We start from the raw sequence: 27,993 nt of genomic DNA, 5'->3' as shown, positions 1-27,993 counted from the left end.
ATGACTCTCCCACGGCTACAAACAAGTTGCCAATCTCAAGAAGATGATCAAATAGAACCTTTGGACCTCAGAGTGCAGAAGAGCAATACCTTGACTGCATCTCCTCTTTTTCACAACAAGCCTCGTTGTAGGTTTCATCATGAACCTCTGGATCTGAGAGTCAAGAAACATGAAGTCCACTTACAAGCAAAGAGTTCTGGAACTGAACATTCTGACCCTGCAATAGACATACAGAGTAGACAGTTTGTACCGTTTTGTGAAGTGGCTTGTGATCACCTATTAGAAGAAACCCCCTCAGAAGATCTAATTCCCCGAAATGAAATTGTTACACGCAAACATTTGTCACACAAGTTTAACATTCCAGATGTGCATAATACAACAACATTTCATGGCAGTAACAATGAAGATGTTTCTGTTAATATCAAAGACTTCAGTACATTTGAAGGCTCAAGTGTGTTACAATCGAGAGAGACTGAAATAAAAACTCAGAGAGGAACCCAATCTTTAGAAAAATCAATTATTTGCTTTCCTGAAACCCAAACTGAAAATGGCCCACTTTTCTTGAACAGTGACATTTTATTAGATAATACTTCAAAATCTGTTTATAATATTTTGATTGGCGATGATGTACGTAACCAACAACAAAGTACCGGTAGGCCTGACAGTAATACAGGTTATGAAGACAAAATTGAAATTATCACATTCAGTGAAGAATGTCTGGATCAAGGTAAATAGCTGACCTTTACAGTGTATATTTGTTTATCGTCTATGGTAATGTTCTTGGTCGCCTGCTTACCAATGCAATAGGTTTAAACCATTATCAGCACCACATAAAAAATGTGGTTCATGCAAAACAATTTTACTTTGTTCAAACCAGAGTAGATTTAGGTACATCAGGGCTATTAAAAAATAATGGTGCAAAACTAAACGGTTGGTGTTGGTAAGTCTGTTTCCCTGATTTCAAATTGGTGATTGTTACACCAAATGGAAATGGCATGTTTATGAGTTTTTTTTTTTACAAGGATATGTTTTGTCTCAGTTGCTTAGTTGAATAACACAAAGACTGTCAACAAAATCAAAGTATATGAACAAGAATTGAACATTTTTAAATACAGTATATTAGATTAAACCTTTCTTCCAGTGTTCTTGAATAAAATGCTTTATGTGTCGCCCTGTGTATTTCGCCAGCTTGTGTGGCATCTTCAGAGGGTCCTCTTAAACTACCAACTATCTTCTCATCACTAACGCTTTAGTCTATATATTTTCAAAAATATGTACACACATCTACATCGCGTCACTGCAATTGCAGTCAGGTTGGGCAAACAACGAGATGACGGACACGCAGTGGAGTGATAAGATTTAAAATATTAGGAAAAATAAGGCTTTTTAAAACAGTTTTGATTTTTAGGTATTGAGTTACTTTAAAATATGCTAGACTGCAAAACTGTGGTTTCTTCTTTTCTAGATCAGTCCATAAATTTTAAACAGAAGGAACCAAAAAATCCAAATGAGGGTTTCATTCAACGCGCAAGATGTTTTGAAGCTGCTCCAAAGCTACGCAGGTGCAGAGAATGCAGTTTGTCACTGAACAACGCTACCAAGGGATCACAACCGCGTTCTGAAAATGTTCTATGTAGATTTGAAGCTTTTCGGAAACTAAGGTAAATAATTTTAGTTCGATATTTTCTATTGACCTATTGTGTCTATCCCATGCTAAATTCATTTGATTACTAACATAAAGGTATAAATGTTGTAAGACCAAGACATATAAAATAACTAAAAAATAAAAATGGAGTTACGTATAATTAGTTGTAGATAAGTTCTAAAATAATTATAATTATTGTTGATTCGTGATTCAGCAATGTGCTTCATGTATGTCTGAACTTAATAATCAATAGCTCAAACAAAAGCTTGTAATCAATAGCTCAAACAAAACCTTGTATTTCACTGAAGGTTCTTTGACCAAAACATTTAGGATTAGAACTGGTGAAATACCGTACATCTTTAATTGAAGATACAAAAGAATTAAATTTATGTCTTTTGGTTGAGTAATAATAGAGCAGATAAATGAATGATGATGCTTGATGGCAAATCTGTTAGTGCATACCTTTCAAGATTATAAAAATCGGTCACGGTAGAAGAGCTAAATGAATTGGAAAAGGAAAACCAAATTTAACTCCTATAAGAAATGTACAGGAAGGAAGTTGCTTTTGTGCATAACTCAAAATATACGTCAGATAAACAAATGCCGATGCTTGATGTCAAATCTGTGCGTGCATACCTACAATTTAATTTGGAGATAGCCACTGGCTTTAGATTTTAACAATGTTCAATAACGTGAACATTGTTAAAATCTTAAGCCAGTGGCGTAAAAAGGCCCCCAGGGCCCGCAATACAAAGAGCCTGAGAGCCTTTTGAAACCTGAGAGCCTGTGAGTTGAGTTGGTATTAATATTATTTGTGAACATTTGTTGTTTATTATTGAATAACAACAAATAATTCTCATTCTTCTCATAACATGGGCTTTGTTAAATTAAATAAAACTAATTTCTTTATCCAACTTTTATTGTTTTTAGCGAATTTCCCTATAGGGAAGTAGCTATTACCGTAGGTGGCACGGTAAGACCTAGACCCGGGACCGATTTACTTTTTCATTTTGATATCGCCAGAGGCCAAAAACACCATTCGTTCAAATTTTTATATATGTATATATATATAGACATATATATATATATATATATATATATATATACGTCCATGAACGCGATGACTTGAGTAATTTTTGTCCGATTTTGATGAAATTTGGTTTAAAGGTGTAAAGCGGGATAAACTTGAATGAGTTCGCGAACCAGCATAATCGGACCATGGCAACGGGGCTTTACGGGGGGTTTTATGGGGTAAAAATTGGTTTTTCTCACTTTTGACCCTCAAAACACAAAATTTCCCAATTTCTCTTTAGACCTTTTTAAAGAGCTTAAAAAAAACAATTGATTTAGTATATAAAAGTATTTTTGTTCGGTTAATAGTAACAGAGAAAATTTAAAAAATTGTAAATTTAAAATTCCCATGTTATTCTTATGGAGAAAATTGTCAAATGTTGTAGTTTACTTGTTTATGGATATATTTTGTATTTTGATCAAATTTATTTATTTTGTACTAAGCTATCAATATTTTACAAAAAAACACACTTTATTAGTTTCCTTTTAGCAGCAAACCTAGGTACTCGTTAAACCTAATGTTATTAAAATATATTTAATTGAAAATCAATTAAGACAAATGGAAATTCGCTTAGTCGGCAGGTTTGCTGCGGCGGGGTTATTATTCGGTTATGGGCTACAGAAAATATTAAAAGAATGGATTTAAGAGTGAATGTTGAAAAACTAAGTAATTCTCAATCATGGAGAAGGTGGAAACGCCAGATGGAATTAGTTTTGAGACATCATGGAATTAGTGATCTGATTACTGGTGAAAGGACAAGGCCTGAAGAAACAGAGGAGCAGAAGCTTAAGGATTTTAAGAAAGGTGACACCTTAGCTCAGGTACTTATTGTAAATGCTCTAGACGATTCACATGTAGAATTAATGGCTACTTATGATAGTGCACATGAAATGTGGCAGAAGCTGTTGAGCATATATGAACAATCATCAATTCAGAGACTAGATAGAACAATGGGACAGTTCTTTACATCTAGTATAACTGATGGAGAGAAGATTTGATCAAATATATCTTAAGATTGCAGTTAAACTTCATAGAAGTGAATGATGAACTTAACATGCATAAAGCTTCAGAACTGCCAGAACTTGTGTTGATGTCAAGGATTATGAGTACACTACCTAAAGAATTCTTTGAGTTCAAGAGTGTGTGGGAAAGCATACCAGTGAAAGACAGAAGTGTTGATTTGCTAATAGAGAGAATTCGTCTGATTGAGTCCAGGCTACCTAGGTTCTGATAATGGACAAGCCTTACAGGTTAGTAGAAATAACACAAGTCCATTCTCAGAAGGCAAAAGACATTCTGTAAAGAAGGAAATAAAGTGTTTTATTTGTAAGGGACCACACTATGCTAGTCATTGACCAAAGAAATCAGGAAAATAAGACAAAAAAAAGACAGAGCCTAGAAAAGGTAACAGTGGTCCATTCTTGTGTTTTGTAGCAAAGGAGCACAGGAAAAAACAGCTTTATTGCAGACTCTGGAGCATCGCAGCATACGTGTTTCCGGAGGGACTTCTTTCACACATATCAGAGGTTTACTTCACCAATTAATGTCACTGTGGGAAATTGTGATGATATTGAGGCAGTTGGAGAGGGAAGTATTCGAGTAAGTGTGAATATTGGTAAGAACCGATACATCACAACTTTAGAGAATGTATGGTAGCCTACGTTCCCAAGCTAGGAAGGAACCTGATGTCAGTCAGCACAACAGTAAAGAAAGGATTTAGTTTCAAAGTAACTAAAGAAAAATGTGTCTTCATGAAGAATAACGTTGCACAGCTGTATGGACATTGTGTAAATGGACTCTATAAAGTTGAAATGGATGTTCTGTTGCCGCATGCAGAAGCTAAAACAGCGTATAGTAGTAAACTGAAAACTGTCCAAGAGTGGCATGAATCTCTGGCTCTCATCAAAATAAGACACATGTGTTAAAAACTCTTAAAAGCAGGGGAATACATGTCAAGGAAGAAGATGAATTTTGTGAAGGTTGCGTACTAGGCAAGCAACACAGAGCTACATACCATTCTCGAACTGTAAAGCCAACAATTGCAGGAGAAATAGTAAGTGGAGATCTCTGTGGTCCTATGGAAAACATTTCTCTAGGAGGAAGTCGCTACTGGCTGGTTTACAAAGACTACTTTACTAAATTTAGAAGAGTATTTTTCATCAAAAATAAGACGGAGGTTACAGACTGTATTGAGACATACTTGAATGAATGTCAAACTGCTGGACATGTGGTAAAAACGTTTATGAGTGATGGTGGGACTGAGTTTAATAATTTTGCAGTGAAGAAATTGCTCGCTAAACAAGGCATCACTATGAGAACTGTTATGCCTTATACACCAGAAGAAAATGGTTCTATTGAACGGGAAATGTTACACTGATGTAGACGTCGCAGATGATGAAAACAGCAGAAAGTCACGTTCAGGATGTCTATGTTTGTTTGCTGGCGGAGCCATTAGTTGGTTTTCAAAGAAACAAAATTGTATTTCATTATCAACTACTGAAGCGGAATATGTTGCTGCTAGTGAAGCTGCTATTCAAGTAATATGGCTTAAAGGCTTGTTAGAAGAAATCAGCAGTTCATCGATAGAAGCAACCATGTACATTGACAATGCTGGTGCAGTACAATTACCACACAATCCTTCAACGCATGGAAGAACGAAACACATCAGTTTTCAATTCCACTTTGTTAGAGAGCACTTCAACAAAGGATGTTACAAAATGGACATGTACCTGGAAGACTTCAGTTGGCAGACTTGACGAAGAGTTTACCTTCTAGTCGACTGAAGGAACTTTTGAACCTCTCAGGTTTGAGGGCAAATAAAAAAAAAAATTTTAAACCTGAGAGCCTGTGAGTTGAGTTGGGATTAATATTTTTTAAGAACATGTGTTGTTTATTATTGAATAACAACAAATAATTCTCATTCTTCTCATAACATGGGCTTTGTTAAATAAAATAAAACTAATTTCTTTATCCAACTTTTATTGTTTTTATTTCTTACCTAACAATCCAATTTATTTTGGATGATAAATAATAAAAAAATACAAAAATAAAAACCTATGTCTCCACTATAAAATAAATTGGATCGTAATGTAAGCCGTAGATTTAAACAACTTTAATTTAAGTCCAAAATTATGAAAATCAGTCGTGTAGAAGAGCCAAACCGACTCGGAAAAGAATACCCAATAATTTTTAATACTTTAGGGCCTATATATACCTATATATATTTGAGAAATCTTCACCATCAATCCCTAAAAAAGGAGAGTTGGTGGATTGTGCCTCGAGCAAAACATTTTTTAAATTTTAGAATTGTTGGTCAGTTTGAGCTACACCTGAAATTACCCCACAAGCTACTGATATAGCCCAGAGTCAACTGTTTGATGACCACTGTTCTCATTCTGGCTTACTTGTAGTGCATACCACTACCAGCCAATCCTTCACAAAAGTTGTGAGGTGTCACTCACCACTCCAAAGTATAAGACTCCACTGCACATATTTGCTGCTAACTTCTGATTGGTATTAATAACTTTGTCCTCTTATTAAAGAGTTTAAAGATTAAAGAATTGAGTTGTGTGTGGCAACAAAAACTTCCAAAATGCTTAGCCTACTTGACAAAATGTTGTTGTTTGGGTATTGTTATTTCTATGCACTAACACGGCAAATGAGCTAGCTATAAGAGAGTATATTTATCCTACAAGTGTCCTGTAATTTTTCTTCTCTAATACATAACTAACACACCTAAAGATGGAAACTATGTTTCATTTATTTTAGGTACTCCGCCAAGGGTTTCTTGTCTACAGCGGGGTTCTTGGACCCTCACTCAGACCCAACTCAGGATGACCTCGCACTGTGGCAGCCCTTGTTAAACAAACCATACCCTCAACTGGACATGAAAAGTGCCAAATACATTCTAGATAATGTAGGCAGCCAGTTCTTGGACTTGTGCAAACAAGAAAAGGAGGCTGTCTCTTTACATATGTCACAAGGTATTAAAAACACTATTTTTCCTACAGTTACCTAACAATGTACATGTTCTCTCACTGATTTGAGAAAGCAAAGTGGCCAGTTCGCTCATCAGTGAGACAATGTTAACATTGTCTCACTCTAATTACTTTGTCTCACTCCAGATTTGCAACGTGAAGGCACGAAATAGTGAGCGCGTAACATCCAGGCAACGTCGTATGCGCGCGAAATACGTTGGCAGCACTGGCTGTAAATCAGCTGGTCAGCTGTTGTACTGTTGTATTTGTCACTTCACATTAAATGTTATATTAAAAGTTCACTTCTGTGTAAAAATAGGTTATGTTTCTTCACAAATTTATTTGTTTTATGGTAACTGTAGGAAAAGTATAATGTGCAACTCGAGTTCAAAGTACAATTGCCTCACTTGAGAAACCATTCCTCACTCGCCTACGGCTCGTGAGTAAGGATTTCTCTCGAGTAAGTCAATTGCTCACTTTTCTTACTAGTTGCACAAATAACTATTGTCATGCTGCAGCAAAAGTGTCTGTTTTCAGTTCAGTAGAACTCTAATCCCGGATCCACTGGGACCGGCCCCATTTAGATGATGAAAAATCTATATAGACAATAGACAAACCCTTTATTCCTTCAACAATAAACACATATTTTAGTGGACATTGTCTAACTTAAATAACAATTTGGGAAAAACCTGTGACTGCAGCAGTGTCCGGCGGGAGTTAAAAAATCTTCTTGCTCCTGCGCTCGTGAAGATGCAGCGATATGAACTCTATGTCGTGCCGTGCGTGTGTACATATAATATGTACTGTAAATAACTTCTCCCTGAAGATGCCACACACTGTGGCGAAATATATTGGAGGAAACTTTTAAAATCCTGCAAGAACAAAGGCAAAATCTTGTTTTAAAGGGATAAATGTATATTTAAAAACACTGTTGTGGTTACAAATTTAAAAAAAAATAGGGTAAATTAGAGATTTATAAAACACCTAAACAAACATTCTAAAGACTAATTCTTGAGCTTCTATTTTATCTCTAAGCAAATTGTGTATCCCCGATCATGTTTAAATATGTAGTTTTGAGTGGTGCATACATTCCTCTATCCCTTTAGCAGATGAAACATGATGTGACTCAGCCTCTTCTGTGGTAAAATACAGCCCCTGGAGACTACATACTGGTCAATTCTAAGTAGCTCTTAGTGTACAGTTAGTTCCTACCAGGGACGTAACTAGGCTATTCAGTACCCGGGGTAAACACCTATTTTGGCGCCCCCCGCCCCCCTTCAATTGGACTGAAACCAATTCCTTACAAATCTTCTTAAAAAATGTGTGGTCTGTCCATCGGTACAATACATTAATACTACAGTATTTAGATCTTAAAATGCTTAACCTCAAGTTCAATGTACTAAGGCCTAGATATGTGGTAAATAATTTAATACAGTACGGTACGTATTTTCAAAGACAAATAGTTTATTTGAAAACGAAATCATTCACGAAAATAATATTGCTAGTAACACGCAAAGAAACTGCACCGCAACCACATTTTGTGTCCTGAACCACTGATTACAAATAGAATGAAGTATTTTTTATTTATTTGTTAATTACATGCATGGCAAATGCCATTTTACAAGAGAGTGGTTTTTACATTGATTGTCAACTGACATTGAGTATGAACTGTTGTCAACTACACTAGTGCACAACATACGCAGTTAGTCAAGGTCAGACGTGTTGTATATCGATGGGTCAGACCAGCGAGCGTCGATGTGTTAGTGTTGTGTTTGTAGTATGTGTGTGTGTGTGGTGACTGGTGTGAGGGATGGTGTGCGGAGGTGGTTGCCGGGAGGGGGTTGAAAGTGTTCTGACACCGCGCCGGCGTCATCCTAGTGACTCATCGACGACAGACAGACAACGCAGTATGCTCATCCTCATACTCGCTCCGTACAAGTTCATACGGATCGTTAACATTATTCATAAACAGTATAATAACAGTCAGATAGCATTCATCATTTCACTTTGTACTTCTTAGACTTAAAAATATAATATAATGATTTTTTGGTATTTATTCCGTATAGGTGCCTCCAAACGAATTTTTAATTTTGATATCTTACTTTATAGTTTTTTACCTCCTGAATCCAAATATAGCCTACCATTATTTTTCACCGCTGATGAATATTTCTCAAGATATCGCCGTAAAAACATACAACATTACAATAAACAAGGTAGTGATTACAATAACATTTCAAGTGATTCTGTAGTCAATAATGTTTTCTATAATAGGAATTTCGTCACATTATGAAGATCTAGATGGACTGGTGGACTAATTACATGTAGTTCTTATTTAAAGGCATGTCAGGGTGGTAGGTCGTGCTGTATGTGAATTGGTGACTGCGTTAAGTGTTTTGAAGTTAGGTTAGATTAGGAAGGTAAAGTTAAGGTTATAATGTATCAAGTTGTTAGTTTATGTTGCCTGCAGTAATTCGTAATTTGAAGTGTTTTTTTCTGGATTTTAATTTTACAAAAACAGTCTGCAGGCGACATAAACTAACAACTTGATACATTATAACCTAAACTTTAACTTACCTACCTAATCTAACCTACCTTCAAAGGACTTAATGCAGTCACCAAATTCACATAAAGCACGACCTATCACCCTGACATGCCTTTTCTGACATCAAAAGGAGTTTGCTTATATTCTAGAGGTTTGGTTAGGTTAGGTTATGTTAGAATAGCACCATTTTATTATGTAATTTCTAAACGGCGAAATATAGGCCTAAATCATTAATAATGATAAAATACTGGTAACAATAATACATTATTAACTTAGTGGTCTTAGAAAGTGAAAAGTGTAACTTAATCAGGTGATTTTCATATTGCAGAATCAGAGTTAGCTAATTAAAGTTGTCCCTTCCATTTGCTTGACTATGATTGAAAACAATCAGCTGTTGGCTTACTTAACCCATAGTTCATTCCACTTGTAAATGTCATCCATCCTACCTTGTTTATTGTAATGTTGTATATTAATACGGCGATATCTTGAGAAATTATCATCAGCTGTGAAAAATAATGGTATATTTGGATTCAGGAGGTAAAAAACTATAAAGTAAGATATCAAAATTAAAAATTTGTTTGGAGGCACCTATACGGAATAATTACCGATTTTTTTTTGCAACACAAGACAGATTAAAAATATTTCAACAATTTTTGTTTGAAAAAATCTGTGCCCGTGTTGGCGCCCCTAACAACTGGCGCCCGGGGCTCATGCCCCGCGTGCCCCCCCCCCCCCTAGTTACGTCCCTGGTTCCTACTCTTCTTGTGAGTGAAATGTTTGTGTATTATCACAGTTATTAATCCCTGGAACTGATTTGAATTGTCACTCTTCATTGCAGAGAAAGTAGTGGCATGGAAAAGACCTATATCTGGTTGCAGAGAAATGTGTGATGTGTGCAATACAACCTTGTTCAACTTCCACTGGACCTGTAAATCATGTGGATTTTCTGTGTGCATTGACTGCTACAAGGTAATCCATCTCTTTTAACTTTTTTTGTAACAAGAAAACTCTCAAATTTAAAAATGTCCTAATTCAATATCAAAGTTTTCAGTAAAGGTTAGTTAAACAAAATTTTTTGTATCCACCCATTTTCAACAATGGGTAGTGAACGTGTGGGAACCCACAGCTATTTTCAATAAACCTATACATTAATAAAAACATGCAAGTCATTTTTCAGGCATTGGTGATATTTACACACTAGAAAATTTACAACAACCCTGTTGCTTATTGGATTTTGTAAAACTTGGATAAAGCTTTTTCTAAAAATACCTCTAAAAATCTTGGTGTTTGAAAGATTGGAAAGATTTATGTTAAAATCCTTGAATTAAGTTATTTAATTTTTTTAATGGTGTAAAAACCAATAAAGTGGCAAAATGTATTGAACAAACATTTTTTAGCAAATTTAAGTTATAATCAGTCAAACAAATCTAATAATTAATTAACAAACAATAATTGATTCATTTCAAGGCAAGAAAAGGCGTCACATCTGACTGGATGAAAGTCGAAAGACCTTGGTTGATTTGTGTCAATAAAAAACCTCACGACCAGGATAAGCTCATGTTAACACAAATAATTCCATCGGATGCTTTGAGAGATCTCAAGGAAAAAGTTCAAAAGATTATGCCATGTTTGGAGTTTTCTTCAGACATTTCTGATCAGCCATCATCCAATGCCAAGATGTCAAGGGATTACCAACATGCTGACCTTGAGGTATTCACCTTACATTACATCTTACATAAAATACAATAAAACCTTAATGTAATTCCGTTTGCTATGATTGTGTGCCTTAATAGATCTCCTACTAATACCTACTTATATTCTTTGCCAATCAACTGTGTGAATAAACTAGTCAGAAATTTGTTGTGTATTTCAAGACCATGGGTGATAAACACACACCCATCAACCTATTAACCCACTGGCATACGGACCCTGTTGCTAATGCGCTCTGGCATTTCTAGATGGAACTGTTCTGTCCTGGGACATTGCTACCAGTTCAACCTTATTCCGAGGGAGCCCAGCACTTAATGGGACAATATTTTTTCTGTCTATCTGCAATAGTTATTCTGTGTATTTTTAGTTTCATTGGTTGCCTAACCTGGTTTGAGGTTATGTTTTGCATCAAAATGCCGCAACTGTCTTGTTTACCATTGAGTGAAACAGACTGATGAATAGATAATTGTGAATTAATTGTCTTCCAATCTTTTTGAGGAGGAAGATAATAATAAAAAAAATAAATACAAAAGAGGTTTGATAATAATGCCCTAGTGCCTACAAGCTCTGAAAAACCTAATACAAAACTGCCTATATAACTGTATCTAATATACAGATCTAAAGCAATATTTTAATTTTCACACATCAAATTACTTAGTGTAAGGCAAGTTTTTGTGAGTTAGTGGCTCAGATGGATGTGCCTTTAAATCCAAGGCAGCAAAATCGTGGCTTTGGGTCTTGCTGCCATTAACATTTATCAGTCAATTCAATTCACTTTATTTATTCAATACAACACAATGACAAAAGGGCATTATAACACTACATAAGCCTTATAAAATGCTTGTCCGTAGCATTTCTTGATTTCACTTAAATGTCTTTTACATGCATCTCGTTGAGTCAGCCATAATTTAATAGTTTTCTCTTCCTTAACAGTAACAAAGCTTGAACCAACAAATTTTACAACTAAATAACATGAGTAGAGTTCGTGCGTTTCTTCGTGAAGCCTGGGTGTGAGGCACCCCCAGGCCCACTTGGCTGTAGTGGCAAGTGGGGAGCCGAGTGCAAGAGGGGAAGTTGACGTTGTCGTCCTATTCTGATACTAGTCTGACTAAAGACATTTTTCGGAGTTCGTATCGCGGTGCGGAGGCGGTTCAGGTTGCTCGCACGACAGTTGTGTGATGAGTATTTTCAACAAATATCTAATTTTTTACCTAATTAAGAGGAATGAGTGAAAATTTAAAAACGTACGTTTTCAGGAAAAGCACTTTGCAAATTTTTTCCCCCTTTTTTCAAAATTTTTATTATTATTTTTATTTCATTAACATTTTAAGTTTCATAAAATGTCCATGGTAACGCAATAGCTTTGGTAGTTTTCTTTTTAAAGAGCATCTTTAGTAGAAAAACACAAAATCCTGTCACGACCATAACGGACGTTTAAATGAATATTAAAAATAGTTAATATTATTTTTATAACTATGTTTTACTATAAACTAATTTACTTTTATGACCATTATACAATAAAATGGTCACTGAGCTTTTGGTATATTTGGTCTTTCTAGAAAAAAATTTAAAAAACTCAAAAAATAGAAAAAAGCCAATAAAATCTTTTTAAGTTTGTATAATTCAGAAAAAACTTACCTGAGACCCGAAAAATCGTTATGTATGTATAGAGGTGTGCTTCTTTTGTGTATAAAACACTGAAATATGACGATATTTTAATTTTTGAAATTTTTATGATAGAAATCATAAACGTGATGGTCAGGGACAAGCGGTACGGTCGTGAATTGTCTGGAAAAATCTAAATCTTTCCAAACAATCCTTCAATTATACTGTTAGTTATAATAAAACTATGTGTTTCAATATAAGTTTTTTCAATATGAGTTTTTTCAATATAAGTGTTTCAAGTTATTGTCACGACCAAACACATTATAATCCATAAGGCTGGATTGGTCGTGAAAAAAACCGCGATGGTCGTGAAACTTTGGTCGTGAAATTACGTGTTATTTGGCTCTGTTCTGGCGGTAGCCCTGCACCTCATGTTCGAGGATACAAAGTGGACTTCTAGGTTGATCTAGCAATTGAAATATCTTATAAACAAAAATTAACACCATGTCTACTTCATCGAATGACTACGTACGGTCATGGACACACCAAAATTACAAAAAACACAATCTTTCCTTTATTAATCTTGTAATTCCTCCTTTAAACTCAAAACGACCGGCACTACAATCCTGACGTACACCCCGAACTAGTCTCTAAAACCAACTGACTCCATCGACGCCAGGCTTGCCACTGTCGTGCTCCAAAGTTGAAAATTTTTCCCAAATGGTCATGACGCCAAATCGAGGGACAGACTTATTTTGTCACGGTAGTCAGTCTGCAATGACAATAAAATTATAATATGCTCCTTTTTTGTAAGTTTAATAACCATTGATCACATAAAAATATGGCTTTATATATTTCGGCATGAATAATTAGTCTAAAAACAGCGTGAAAGTTGGAAAATGTACCCTAGGGACACGTCATGGTCGTGAATTTAGAGACTTTAAAAATACGAAAAAAATACCTAGAACCTATTTAAAACTAAATAAATGTGTGTAACATGTTGCCCCCGTCCCAAAAAATATTAAAACACATAATAATAAACTACAAATCCAGTATCTACGAAGTAAAAGGCCAGGGACATGAAAACGTACAATTTTAAATTTTCACTGAAAATGTTTATGAACGGAGGACAGCATATTTTATAAAATTCTCTATATTAAAATTTAGAGTAGGCTATTTTTTTTTAATACTCCAAAATGTACTGGTTAATGAGCCAGAGATTTTTCGTGGGCAAAAGCAAGTACAAATAATGCATTAGTATTATACGGAACTATGGCTTAAACGAAAATAAAAAAAAATTGTATTTTCATACCACTATAAACTTAAAAATAAACCAAATAAGTTTTAAGATAATCGAACTGGCATCCCGAATGTTTTTGAAAAAGAGTGTATCTGCGATGTTGCTCGGACAGGTTGAGAGTGCAGACTGATTTTCGGCGTACCCCCACCCCTACAAAACCGGTTCAGAGCCACTCTAACCACCGACCCCCAGGCTTCACCAAGAAACGCACGAGCTTTATAAGTATAAACATATATAAAATTGAAACATAAAAATAGTTGGGCAAAGAAAAACAGGAACAAAATCGATATAAGTAATACTGTAATATTTTACCTAAAACTACTTAACTTAACATGACTATAACAAGTTTTAAAATTTAATATCAACAGTAACAAGTAATTAGAATCAACAGTAACAAGCTAATTCTTGTACCGATGTCGCACACCTCTTCATACATTCCATGCCCAGGCAAAAGGTCTATGTGGACAGGCTTGTGCAAGGTTAAAAGATACTGCCAACCTCTTTTGAGACTATAATAAATTATTTGATATATTTATTTGTTATTGTTACCAAACGAAGCGAGCTGGTCTAGTGGTGTGAGTGCGGGGCTTCGGTCCCTGAGGTCCCGGGTTCAAATCCAGCCAAGTCACCAATGGATTTTTTTCTCAGTGGTATTGCCGCAACCCCTAGGTCTAGCCTTAAGTAATGTGGAAAAACAATCCTGGGCTCGTGCCTAGCCTCCTAGGGGGAAAAAATTGTTAATAAAAGGCCAAATCTGGCTCCAGTTTCAAAATCTTTTTGTGTATGCAATGAAAGTTTTATACTGTCAGAATGACAACCTAATACAGCATCTTAACTACCATGTAGCAACAAAAATATTTTAACAACTTATTACAATGTGTCTTTCATTATTAGATAGCCTACATTAATTATTAACTAACTCACATACTGGTATTTATTTCAAAGGCTTCCACAACCAATACAGAAGACTATTTAGGAACATTTTATGAGAGCTTAAGAAAGAAACTACGCATAACACATCTTGATAATCCATCTCCTGAAGTAGCTTCTTGCAACAGTGAAGTGAAAGAAGTGAAGCAATTGGAGCCAGCTCTGCCGAGAGTAATGACCCACACAGTGAGCAGCTTGATGTATCCTGATAGTCCTCACACCTGGTTGTGTCAGGGCAGTTTACTCCTGCTGACGGATCCCAGTGCTGATACCAACTATCCCATCTTCCAGGTAACCATGAAAATGTATAAGGGATCATCACAACACACTAATCCGACACTCGTCTTTCATTCACATGTGGTTTAAAATGTGCCTAGTACTTTTCTATCTGAACAAATAGCCATCACTGAGTGTAACTGTACTATTTTATCTCTTAAATCTAATAACACTTTCTTCAAAGGTAATTTGTAAAGAGAGACATTACTTTTAGAAATGAGTTAACTAGATAAATCCGTAGAGCTACAACTAAAACCTAATAAAACCCTCTAGTTCACCTCTTTTGTTGCCAATTCGTTTCTTTGAGTTTTCATAAGCGAATTAGCCTTTTTTCATTTCCTTTCAGATTAATATATTTAATAAATTGTTATTAACTCTCCCTTCATTAAATAAATTGATTGATTCACAACCTGAGCGGTAAATTAACAAACCTATGAGTAATGAATTAGCGTTTTTCTTGTTTTAAGCCATATTTACACCAAACCAGTTAACCTGTCTGCCTATTGGCCTTGTGTAAACATGATTTAATTTATATGTTACTGTATAAATAATTGAGCGGAGCGAGCGAAGCGAGCGAAGCGAGCGAAGCTCTTTGGGATCAACTTCAATGCAAACAATATAACACCATCACTCAATAACGGCTGAACACATTTCAGCCAAACTTAACAAGACTACTTAGACTAATAATGAGATGGTTTGTAAACAAACAAATTTCAATTAGATAATGCTAATGCAATTTAAAACAAACTTAAATTTTTAAATTTTTAACATTAGGCTTATGGGACTAAAGTAGCTATGACAGTTTTTTTGTTTACAAGAAAAATGTAAACAAGAGAATCATAAGGTATTTCTGAACTTTCTATACTTTTCTTTTAAACGTTTTTAAACCATTCCTATGATTTTAATAAACAAGAAAATGCCATTACAACATTTTTTTAAGGCGTGGAATTCACTGAAAATCGAGAAAATATACGGAACTACTTTCTCAATGCGCGGAGCATAAACAAGGAGCGGAGGGATACGGACCAGTGACTACTTTCTTGGGAACCTATTTGTGTTGCCAGCTGATTAGAAACAGCCAATGTTAGATCAGGATTTAATAAGCGATATATCGAACCACATCGAAATCGGTATTTAATCCGATAATACATCACAGATTATATTATGTTGAATTACATCGACGGTGCAGTAAGTTATTACACTTATTAATAAAACGCAGATTGAACACTGATCTAATTTAGGCATGTGGGGAAGGTAGGTCGGGGTTTATGAGTACTCGTGACTACATTAAATGTTTTGAAGTAAGGTTAGATTAGGAAGGTAAAGTGTAGGTTATAGGTAGGTGATCGAGTTGTTTATTTGTGTTGCACCATATAATTTTAATCTTTTGGAATAGTTGGTTAAATGGGGAAACGATTTCAAAAATGTTTGCATATGGTCTTAACAAAAGAACATTTGGATTTGGACCTTTGCCCATAGCAAAACTAACATATAATTTATGAAATGTGAAAAGTTGTAGTCTACATCATTAAATACTATTCTGTAATATTAATAATTGTTCGGCAAATCCTCATTTTAATGGCTCGGCTGAAATGGAATCTGCATTTTGTGAAACAGTAATTTGGTAACAATTCAGTAATTTCAAATGTTGATAACAGTAGCCTATCCTATATAAATACTGTTATTTGATTGCCAAGCCACGGACTATACATACGTCCAGTTATAACCGTAATAAGTAAATAATTAATTACCTGGACTTATAGAAGTACACTTTTAACCACGGTTATCTTTGACTATCAATACAACTAGACATTCCATCCCCATGTTAAATTTATAGCCAGCTTTTTCATCAAAATCTTCTGTATCCAATGGTCAATGGTTTTATTAAGGCCAGTATTAAAATGCCGTCTCTAAATCGTCCCAATAATGGTGGAAGACCTACATTCCAGTTACATTACAATCATATCAAGAATACTTGGTATTAACAATCATAAATTATTTTCAGCAAAGAAAGCTGATTTTAACCGATTGCAAGGGTTGAAATGAAGACCAATGTTTATGTTGCACAGTTGAATTTAAATGTCAAATTTTCCCTCCTGATGTTATACTTTAATACTCACGTGTTTTTTAAATAGTTACTGTTTTTTATACTTAAATACTTTAAACCGATTGTAAGGGTGAAAAATGAACACCAATGTTTTTGTTGTAGGCTAAAGTTGAATTTGAATGTTAAATTTCCTTTCTCTTTTTTATACTTTAATGCCCTTTTTGGATGTTAATATCAGATTCCAACTACCGTAATATTTTCCTGGTCAAAACTACCAATGCACTTCTGGAAGAGGTGTCTGAATAACAAGATGTAGTAAAAACAAATTTGAATTATTACAATTATAATCAATAAAACAAGCATTAATACATCTATTGACTTTTTTACATTTAGTTACTTATACAAATATCAAATCACGTTTGTTCCGCTCAACTGGCTTTCACCTCTCTGAAAGCAACCCTAGTAAATATAAATACTTGTCAGGATCAATGGAGGCGAGGACAGCCTGTGTTGGTGAGTGGTTTGTTGAAGTATCTCAATGAAGATCTGTGGAAACCAGACTCATTCATAAAAGATTTTGGAAGTAAGAAGAACGACTTAGTGAATTGCTTAACAGGTCAAGTAATACCTGGCCAGTACATGAGCAAGTTTTGGGAAGGTTTTCAAGAAGTAAATAAAATGCTTAAAGACGACCAAGGCGAAGCAATGCTATTGAAGCTGAAAGACTGGCCTCCTGGAGAAGATTTTGCAGAAATGTTGCCATCAAGGTATTGAATAATTGATCTGTACTTAATATTTATTTTGCTAAGTTGTCTTGTTAAACCAACATCCAATCAAATGTTATTCTCCCATCTTAAAATAGAGTTGAGTTAATAATTAAACAGTGGTTGGGTGGGTGTTAGATTATTAAGGGTCAGATTATTAATTTCACACAAGCTACTGATGCTCTAAAGATTTTTTTAGTTAGAAAAATACCCTATGTGATATCGAAGAAAACTGTAGTAAAATTATATTCATTTTTGTTGTTTTGCTACAGGATTGAGTGAAAGGGATTTATGTACCAGTTCTTCTTCGGCTGCAAAAGTAACTCATGTTCTATGGGTGGACTCAGCATTTTAAAAGGGGGCGGCTACTTTCAAATAATTTCATTTGGGGTACTTAAGATAACCGGGGATAGTTTGAGCGTTATAACTGGAAAATGCATTTTAAGGCAATCTCGAGACTCACCATCATGTAAAATTCTTACCTCACAAAGCCTACTTCTTAATTTATTATCTACATTATTTATATATATACATATATATATATATATATATATATATCACCCCAAAGGGATCCGCCTATATCATGCACATACTAACACGTTTTTGGCCTGAAAAATTTACAGAGAAATCAATCCACAGGACATTGTTTTAATCTTGTAAATGTTACATATAATGCTCAGGCACATTTTACCCATGAAAACTTGGAAGACACACAGATATAAACTTGTACTTAAATTTACAAGTGAACTCCAGTGACTGGAAACGGTCCTCAAGGAGGGGCTGGGTGTGATACAAAATGTGTATGGAAATCAAGGTAACTGGGTGAGTTACATCTGAAATTGAAGAGAATGGGGTACGTTAACTACTTCTAAAACTTTATATTACTACACAGTAAAACACCTCATTTCAATATCAATATTGGAACCAGAGCCTTTTCAAGTAATCAAAAGCTCGGTTTGTTAAACTTTTTTTAGTAGGCTACGTAATGACGTGTTATGAATAGCTGGGTGGTTTTTGTGCTCACCCTCAAATTTTAAGTTTGATCTTGAGCGGGTTCGATTCTGGCCTTGGATGCCATTGGACATTGTGCTATCAATCAATTAGCAAAAGCCTACGGTGGCTCAAATACAAGTGCTATTCAGAAAGTAGATTGTGTTTATGTCTGTATTCCCAAAGGGGCGAGGCTAGCACGGCCATCTTGGTGTCAATTCGTTAAACAGCTCAGTCGGCATCTAGTGGTGCTAGTGAGAGGGTGCTGCTGTACTCCATTGAGTGACTGTGATAGTTTAAAATGTCTGTGTGGATGGAAAATGCAGCAAACTGTGAAGTTTGTGGAGGAATAAGGTTTCTGACTGCAAAAATACTGTAAACCAATAGAAATCTATCGGCAACTGTGTGAAGGGTATGGGGAAAACATAACCACTGAGGGTGGAATGCGTCATTGGGTCTTACAATTTTTTAAATGGCCAAACTAATAATCATGAAGAAGAGCGAAGTGGAAGACCCAACATAGTGACTGCAGAAAGTGTCGAAAAAGTCAATGCCGAAGTCCATAAAATTTGAAAAATCACAATAACGGTATTCTCTATGGGTTTTCCACAAATTTGGCGAAATTTGTTGCACGTGATCATTATGGAAAAGCTTGATTACCACAAGTTTTGTGCAAAATGGGTACCAAAAATCTTGACAGAGAGACATAAAATAATATGTGAATGGCTGCAGCACTAACGTTTCTGGACACTTACGATAAAGATGGTGACTTACTTCTTGATTGCATCGTTACTGGTTCAACAAAACATGGTTCAAACATGTGAACTGCGAGACAAAATTGCAGTCAATGCAGTGGGGGCACACAAATTCCCCCCAACCCAAGAAAAGCATGCAAATGATGTGGGCAAGGAAGGTGATGGCGACTGTTTTTTTGGATAGGGAATGTGTTATTTTGTGAACTTCCTAGAATGAGGCACAACAATAAACTCTCAAAGGTATTGCCAAACTCTGCAAAACCTTAGAAGAGCGATACAAAACAAGCGCAGGGGAAAGCTAAACTCAAAGATCCTGCTGATTCACGACAACTCCCGGCCTCTTGGCAAATGTCACTCGCGAAGTTTTTGAATCTTTTAAGTGGCATTTTTTCCTCATCCGCTGTACAGCTACATCCTTTCACTTACTCCCAGCTATTAAGTGGCTTGGTTATGTAGCGTTTTGATGACGAGAGAGGGGGAGGGTGTTTTCAAGATCATCAGGTAGTGCACTAACAAATATTTTTCCAAATTACCAAAACTATAAAACTATTAAAAAAAACAGCATTTTTGATGGAAATATTTTAAATGCCAGTTTCCATTTTTTATTTTATTTTTTTTTTTTTGTCAGGAACTGATTCTAGTTCTAAAACCCCTGACCAACTCCTAACTCTGATCTTCCAGTTGTAGAGGACATGAGAGAATGGATTTCGGTCACACTGGGTTGAATGCGATGGCAAATATGATAAATTTGAATATTGTACTATTAATAAATTACCTTAATGTAAATTTTGTAAACCGTTAAAAGACATTAGAAAACAAGAGAAGTGTTAAGTATACAATTGCTAATTTTTTAAAATATGTTTATTGTAAATGTTGGTCTGTTTTATTGATGAGTGAAAATTTAAGTACGTTTTCAGGAAGAGCACTTTGCAAATTTTTTTCCCCTTTTATCAAAACTTTTATTATTTTTTTATTTTATTAACATTTGAAGTTTCATAAAATGTCCATGGTAACGCAATATCTTTGGTAGTTTTTTTTTAAAGAGCATCTTTAGTGGAAAAACACAAAATCCTGTCACGACCATAACGGACGTTTAAATTAATATTAAAAATGGTTAATATTATTTTTATAACTATGTTTTGCTATAAACTAATTTACTTTTATGACCATTATACAATAAAAAGGTCACTGAGCTTTTGGTATATTTGGTCTTTCTAGAAAAAAAGAAAAAAACTCAAAAAATTGAAAAAAAGCCAATAAAATCTGTTTAAGTTTGTATAACTCCGAAAAAACTTACCAGAGACCCGAAAAATCGTTATGTTTGTATAGAGGTGTGTTTCTTTTGTGTATAAAACATTGAAATATGACGATATTTTAATTTTTGAATTTTTTTTTTAAAAATCATAAACGTGATGGTCAGGGACAAGCGGTACGGTCGTGAATTGTCTGGAATAATCTAAATCTTTCTAAACAATCCTTCAATTATACTGTTAGATATAATAAAATTATGTGTTTCAATTGAACTAAACTGTTCAATTTACAATTATATTAAAGTTATTGTCACGACCAAACACACTATAATCCATAAGGCTGGATTGGTCGTGAAAAAAACCGCGATGGTCGTGAAACTTTGGTCGTGAAATTACGTGTTATTTGGCTCTGTTCTGGTGGTAGCCCTGCACCTCATGTTCGAGGATAGAAAGTGGACTTCTAGGTTAATCTAGCAATTGAAATATCTTATAAACAAAAAATAACACCATGTCTACTTCATCGAATGACTACGTACGGTCATGGACACACCAAAATTACAAAAAACACAATCTTTCCTTTATTAATCTTGTAATTCCTCCTTTAAACTCAAAACGACCGGCACTACAATCCTGACGTACACCCCGAACTAGTCTCTAAAACCAACTGACTCCATCGACGCCAGGCTTGCCACTGTCGTGCTCCAAAGTTGAAAATTTTTCCCAAATGGTCGTGACGCCAAATCGAGGGACAGACTTATTTTGTCATGGTAGTCAGTTTGCAATGACAATAAAATTATAATATGCTCCTTTTTTGTAAGTTTAATAACCATTGATGACGTAAAAATATGGCTTTATATATTTCGGCATGAATAATTAGTCTAAAAACAGCGTGAAAGTTGGAAAATGTACCCTAGGCACACGTCATGGTCGTGAATTTCGAGACTTTAAAAATACGAAAAAAATACCTAGAACCTATTTAAAACCAAATAAATGTGTGTAACATGTTGCCCCCGTCCCAAAAAATAATAAAACACATAATAATAAACTACAAATCCAGTATCTACGAAGTAAAAGGCCAGGGACATGAAAACGTACGTTTTTAAATTTTCACTCTGATAAGATTACTTCAAAATAATTAAAAACATTTTTTTTTACTTTAGGAAAAATGTTTACCTAGATTTTATACAAGAACAAGAAAAGAAGCAAAAAAGTAGTGAATGCTACATTTACTGCCATTACAAATATAACTTGCCTTTGCTACAGTTTAACAAAAGTAGCAATGCTACATTTACTGCTACTACCCAACACTGCAAGGCAATGTGCCAAGATGAAGCTTTGATCATACTGCAGCTGGGCAATCTACCAGGAAGACCAATGAAACCATGAAAGAACAATCATTGACTATGTGATTCAAACTTCATTCACATCACAGATATAAGACAGATTGTCTGTGATTCTCCATTTTAACATCCAGTAGTAACATCAATCTACCTCATAGCAAAATCACTAGCATAATAGTGGTGTTATCTTTGAACTTTATGAGTAGAATAGAAACATTGTGACTTGTGGTGCTCGTTACTTGCACATTGCTTTTCCAATGTCCATAATAATGAATCTGTAAGAAGTTTGTTGCATTATTGTTGGATCTTACTTAATATTTCAAGAGTGATTTTTAATTATAAGATCAAATAAGAACCAATTTATTAATAACTAACAATTTCTCAAATGAGAGGTGAATGGGTGTAATATAAATTTTTTACGTAATTTAGGTTTGAAGACTTGATGGCAGCACTTCCAGTTGGAGAATACACCAAACGCACAGGACAGTTGAACCTACCTGCCAGACTGCCAAAATATTTTGCAAGACCAGATTTAGGACCAAAGATGTACATAGCATATGGATCTGCTATACATCCCACTAAAGGAACTACAAACCTTCATCTAGATATATCTGACGCAGTTAACGTCATGGTATACGTTGGAATCCCAAAAGACATCAATAGAGATAAATTCATCAAAGGTAAGGTAACATTTTTATAGTTTTCTGTAAAAAAATGATATTGCTTTCTGGTTCAATGTTACACATATAATTTATTCTCTAAGTAAAAATAAAACTATCATACACAAACTAATATGTTTACATCATTGTATTCAAAAGATTTATTTAATAATAGCATTGTTATTGAGTTTATTTTTGCATTTAGAGGCATATCAAGCCATAGATGAGGCTTGTGTGGAGGTGCAGATGAGACGAAGAGTGAGAGTAGAAATGCCTGGTGCTATATGGCACATCTACTCAGCAAGAGATGCAAACAAGATACGCCACCTACTGTCTAGAGTGGCTAAAGAGCGCAAGATCAAGCTGGGTCGTCACCAGGACCCCATACATGACCAGAACTGGTACCTGGACGCAGACCTTCGTGACAGGCTGTACAGAGAGTACCAAGTGAAGGGCTACGCCATCGTGCAGTGCCTGGGCGATGCTGTCTTTATCCCAGCGGGAGCCCCACATCAGGTGCATTGTTTTATTGAGTTTCTTAGAGGAATATCCTTAAAAATAATTTCTAAAAATAGTTTTTAACAATTACAATACATAGACACACTTTAAAATCTTTATTTTCAAAATATTATAGTAAAATGACGATAAAAAAATATTCAAAAAGAATTATGGTAAGATACCTAGACTTTATCTGAAAGCAAGTAACAGATTTCGACTTTGAGGGAAATTTCTCAAAAAAAAATGAGCGCCTACAAAGGTGGGTATTAATTCACTACGTTCTGTAAGGTTTTAAACAGTTTGTAGCGACACATAAATATGTTTTAAGATTTTCCTCTGACCCCTAGAACAAGATAACTTAGCTCCCACCTTAGAAATTTCTTGCAAGTGCTTAAGTTACAGTTTATACGGAAAAAGGTTTTTTCTAACATTGTTTTGAACAAGTGAAGGATGTATTTAAATATTGAAAATAAAGGTCAATTCCTCATTCCTAAAACAGAAAATGATTCTGTGTTTGAAGTTTTTATTTTATAATTCCTTCAAGGATTTTTAGTAACTTGATTTTTCAACAGTACATTTCTCTGTGTGTTTTGGTTGTTTTTGTGATTTTTCAACTTTGGCTGGGTTTGTGTACTGATCTTATATTTTAGGACTTTAGGTAAGTTACTTAGTAGATTCCAAATCACAAAATGTTGTTAAACAACTTTTTTTGCAAATATGTGATGGTGATGGAACTTGTCTGCAAAAAACTCTTTAATCGATGGTGGTTCCAAGGGTGAGGTGTATAGGTGTTAATCTCCCCTCCCTCCATTGGATCCTGGAAAAATCAATTTAAACATATATTTCTTCTTAAAAACATAGGTGATGGAGGTTTTTGGACACAGTTTTAGAAACATAAAAATGACTTTAGAAAGCCATCAAACGGCTTTTAAAATATCAAGCCGCAGGCGAGTGTGGAAAGTTCCTTGACTGCTGCCACAGAAAACGTACTATTATACCCAGAATGCCAACCGCATGGTAAAAAGCATTAAGCGGTTTGAGAGAGCTTTGCCTGTCAATCCGTAGGCAGCGCCACCAGCGTTGCAATGCTATTGCATGGCAACGCTGGTGGCGCTGCCTACGGATTGACAGGCAAAGCTCTCTCAAACCGCTTAATGCTTTTTACCATGCGGTTGGCATTCTGGGTTATAGTAGTACGTTTTCTGTGCTGCTGCAAAGGCACTTTGCACTTGCATTACACATTATATTTTTCCTACAGTTACTAAAAACAAATAATTAGTTTTTCAAACCCTATGCAACACATTTTAGGTCAGGTTAAATCCAAACATTAAACAAAATGGGAAATGCTGCATCAGTTGATCATAGTCAATGTATCTTTAAGTGTTGCTAATTTATTTTCAAGCCTACACATATTACTTGCCAAGTAAAAGTACACTATTTTATGTTTTTGGACGAAATACTGGAGTGCAGCAAAAAATAAGTGCGGCAAAAAACAAATAACTATGATAGTGGTTTAAATACCTTATTCTTGCAATCCAATTGTTGTCTTCACAACTAGTTTCAACCTGCTAGGAGGTCATCATCAGGTGAGTACAAGGATGATATTACTTCATATGAAGGTCGTCAGTAGCAGTTTTATCACATTCACACAAACACACGACGAATAAACACATAGTGCGCACACATATACGGCCGATAAAAACATTAAACTCGACAAGCGGACCCGTGTTGATAATGCGGAAGTTGCGTCTAGACTGTAGGGTAAACAGCTGGTCAAGCATCACGCGCATTTTCTTATCGCTCGTCGGTTCCATTCCCATTGTCTCTGCCCTCCCCTTCCCTCTCCAGTATTTCTATTGCAGTGTTGTATATGACGTTTGAATTAAAATAAAGTTGGTCGTTTAAAACATTATCCATGTCTGATTTGACGGCTCTATATATCTCGAATTCTTCCAGGGTGTTAATTTTAAACTTGTCCTGTGACGTATGTAAAATTTCCATGTTTTCATTAATGCTGCTGTAATTATGCTGATGAGTAATTAAATGTTCGGCAAAGGTTGAAGTTTGTTTTGAGGTGGTCTTCTTTGGTACGTGCTCCTTAAAGCGTTTGGAGAAAGAGCGGGAAGTTTGGCCTATGTAATACTTACTACAATCTGAACAGTTGATTTTGTAAACACCACTTTTTTCATATTTAAGTTTAGTTGTATTTGGTCTTTCTTTCAGAAGTGGTCCCAGATTGTTTTTTGTTCTAAAGGATACTGTTATGTTATTTTTCCCCATTAATGATTTGAATTTATTACTAAGACATGAATTATAGTCAGCTGATAAGAACTTTTTATTTTGGTTCACTCTTTCTGTTTTGTTTTGGTGTTTCAAAATTAATTTATCTATTAACGTGGTCGTGTATCCATTGGAGACGGCAATGTGTTTTATGATGTTTATCTCTTCGTTGTAATCGTCCGTGCTCATTGGAATTGATAACAATCTATTTACAAAACAATGATATGCGGCTAATTTCTGTGAAAATGGATGGTGTGAGTCTGAATGTATTGTTTGGTCGGAGCAGGTGGGTTTTCGGTAGATTTTAAACTGTAAGCTGTCATTATGTTTTGATATGGTAAGGTCCAGAAAATTAATGGAATTATTTTTCTCCTCTTCTAATGTGAACTTAATATTATTGTGAATATGGCATAAATAAGCATTTAGAAGGGATAGCTGTCTGTTGTTACCATTGAACAGGACAATGGTATCGTCTTCATATCGATAGTAGAAAATTATTTTGTTCTTATATCGGTTGGAGTCAGTAAACAAGTGCTGGTTCTCGATGTGGTTTAAGAATACTTCAGAAAGAATGCTGGAGAGGGGGGAGCCCATGGCTAGGCCGTCATTTTGTAAGTAGAACTTATCTTGAAACTGGAAGTAGTTTTGTTTTAATATCGTATTTAACAGTGAAATTAATTCATTGATGGCGTTGGGTGACAATTTGGAATTTTTTTGAAGGTTTTGTTCAAGAATCTGCACGGTTTCTTTGACGGGTACATTCGTGTATAAATTAACAATATCAAAAGATGCCAACTTATAATTTCCGCTAATTTGTTGATTTTTTATTTTTTCAACGAGTTCAATACTGTTCTTAACACTGTGATTATTTTCCAGCACAATTTCTTTCCTTATAATTTTATCTAATCTCTTAGCTACTTTATATGCTGGAGAAGGCATGAAATTTACTAAAGGTCGAATTGGGACATCTGGTTTGTGAATTTTCGGAAGGCCCCTGAGGACCGGTGCTGAGGAAGAATTCGAGATATATAGAGCCGTCAAATCAGACATGGATAATGTTTTAAACGACCAACTTTATTTTAATTCAAACGTCATATACAACACTGCAATAGAAATACTGGAGAGGGAAGGGGAGGGCAGAGACAATGGGAATGGAACCGACGAGCGATAAGAAAATGCGCGTGATGCTTGACCAGCTGTTTACCCTACAGTCTAGACGCAACTTCCGCATTATCAACACGGGTCCGCTTGTCGAGTTTAATGTTTTTATCGGCCGTATATGTGTGCGCACTATGTGTTTATTCGTCGTGTGTTTGTGTGAATGTGATAAAACTGCTACTGACGACCTTCATATGAAGTAATATCATCCTTGTACTCACCTGATGATGACCTCCTAGCAGGTTGAAACTAGTTGTGAAGACAACAATTGGATTGCAAGAATAAGGTATTTAAACCACTATCATAGTTATTATTCGCAATCCGGAGGCTACTCACACAACAATGAAAAAAAAAAACAAATGACCGCGGCAAAATTAAGTAAATGCAGCAATTACCGTAGCTACTTTGCGTCCTATAATCAGTATATGGAAACCCACTTTGTCAGGTAACTGTTGGAAATAGTTATTTGTGTAACTAGTGGGTGAAGTGGTACTTTGCTGCACACAAGAGAAATGTATACGCACAAGCCGTAGGCAAGTGTGGAAAGTTTCTCGAGTGCAACAAAGGCAGTTTGCACTCGTGTTACGCATTATATTTTCTCCACAGTTACTTTAAATTATATAAATAATTAGTCTTTCAAACACTGAACGCCTAGTTTTTAGGTTAGGCTAAATCCAAACATTGAACACAATGGGAAATGCTGCACCAGCTGATCATGGCGTTGTAATATCTTTAAGTGTAAACACCTATTTCCAAGCGTACACGGATTACGTGCTTTATAAAAGCACGCTGTTTTGTGTTGTTTGGTTGGAATAATGGTATGCGACAAAGTAATTAATTAAGTAAATGCAGCAATTAGGAGCTTTCTGTACAATAATCTGTGCAAGGAAGCCCACTTTGTTGGGTGACTATAGGAAAACTAAATTTGTCTATTGTTTACAGGTTCAGAACCTGCTTAATTGTGTAAAAGTGGCTGAAGATTTTGTCTCCCCAGAGAATGTGTCACAGTGCTTACACCTAACCCAAGAGTTCAGAATACTCTCAGATTTGCATACAAACCATGAAGACAAACTTCAAATCAAAAATATAATATACCATTCTGTGAAGGATGCTATATCAGTGTTGTCTCATTTTCCCATGTCAAGTTAGATGAATTTCTAATAGCAGAACTTATAATTTTAAAATGTAAATATTT

The 27,993-nt window shown here is 35.2% G+C and overlaps 1 protein-coding gene across 1 annotated transcript; it reads left to right on the top strand.

Annotated features, from left to right (window-relative positions):
* On the top strand, positions 1 to 27,993 carry LOC128983980 (lysine-specific demethylase 3A-like). The gene is made up of 10 exons (XM_054403262.1): positions 1 to 727; positions 1,466 to 1,661; positions 6,486 to 6,700; positions 10,075 to 10,205; positions 10,704 to 10,946; positions 14,797 to 15,072; positions 17,588 to 17,871; positions 22,633 to 22,883; positions 23,068 to 23,378; positions 27,741 to 27,993. Exons 1-10 carry the CDS (start codon positions 1 to 3, stop codon positions 27,945 to 27,947), a joined length of 2,841 nt encoding a protein of 946 aa, XP_054259237.1. The 3' UTR covers positions 27,948 to 27,993.

This window comes from Macrosteles quadrilineatus, unplaced genomic scaffold, assembly GCF_028750875.1.
Source record: "Macrosteles quadrilineatus isolate MER2022 unplaced genomic scaffold, UCM_ALF_1.0 Scaffold_2__2_contigs__length_208266976, whole genome shotgun sequence".
Taxonomy (NCBI): Eukaryota; Metazoa; Arthropoda; class Insecta; order Hemiptera; family Cicadellidae; genus Macrosteles; species Macrosteles quadrilineatus.
Note: the sequence above shows the minus strand (reverse complement) of the source record. Positions and strands in the feature narration are given on the sequence as shown.

Coding starts and splice junctions, on each gene's coding strand:
- LOC128983980 (XM_054403262.1), top strand. CDS start 1: ATGACTCTCCCACGGCTACAAACAAGTTGCCAATCTCAAGAAGATGAT. Junction 15,073..17,587: donor CCAACTATCCCATCTTCCAG/GTAACCATGAAA, acceptor AATACTTGTCAG/GATCAATGGAGGCGAGGACA. Junction 17,872..22,632: donor GCAGAAATGTTGCCATCAAG/GTATTGAATAAT, acceptor TACGTAATTTAG/GTTTGAAGACTTGATGGCAG.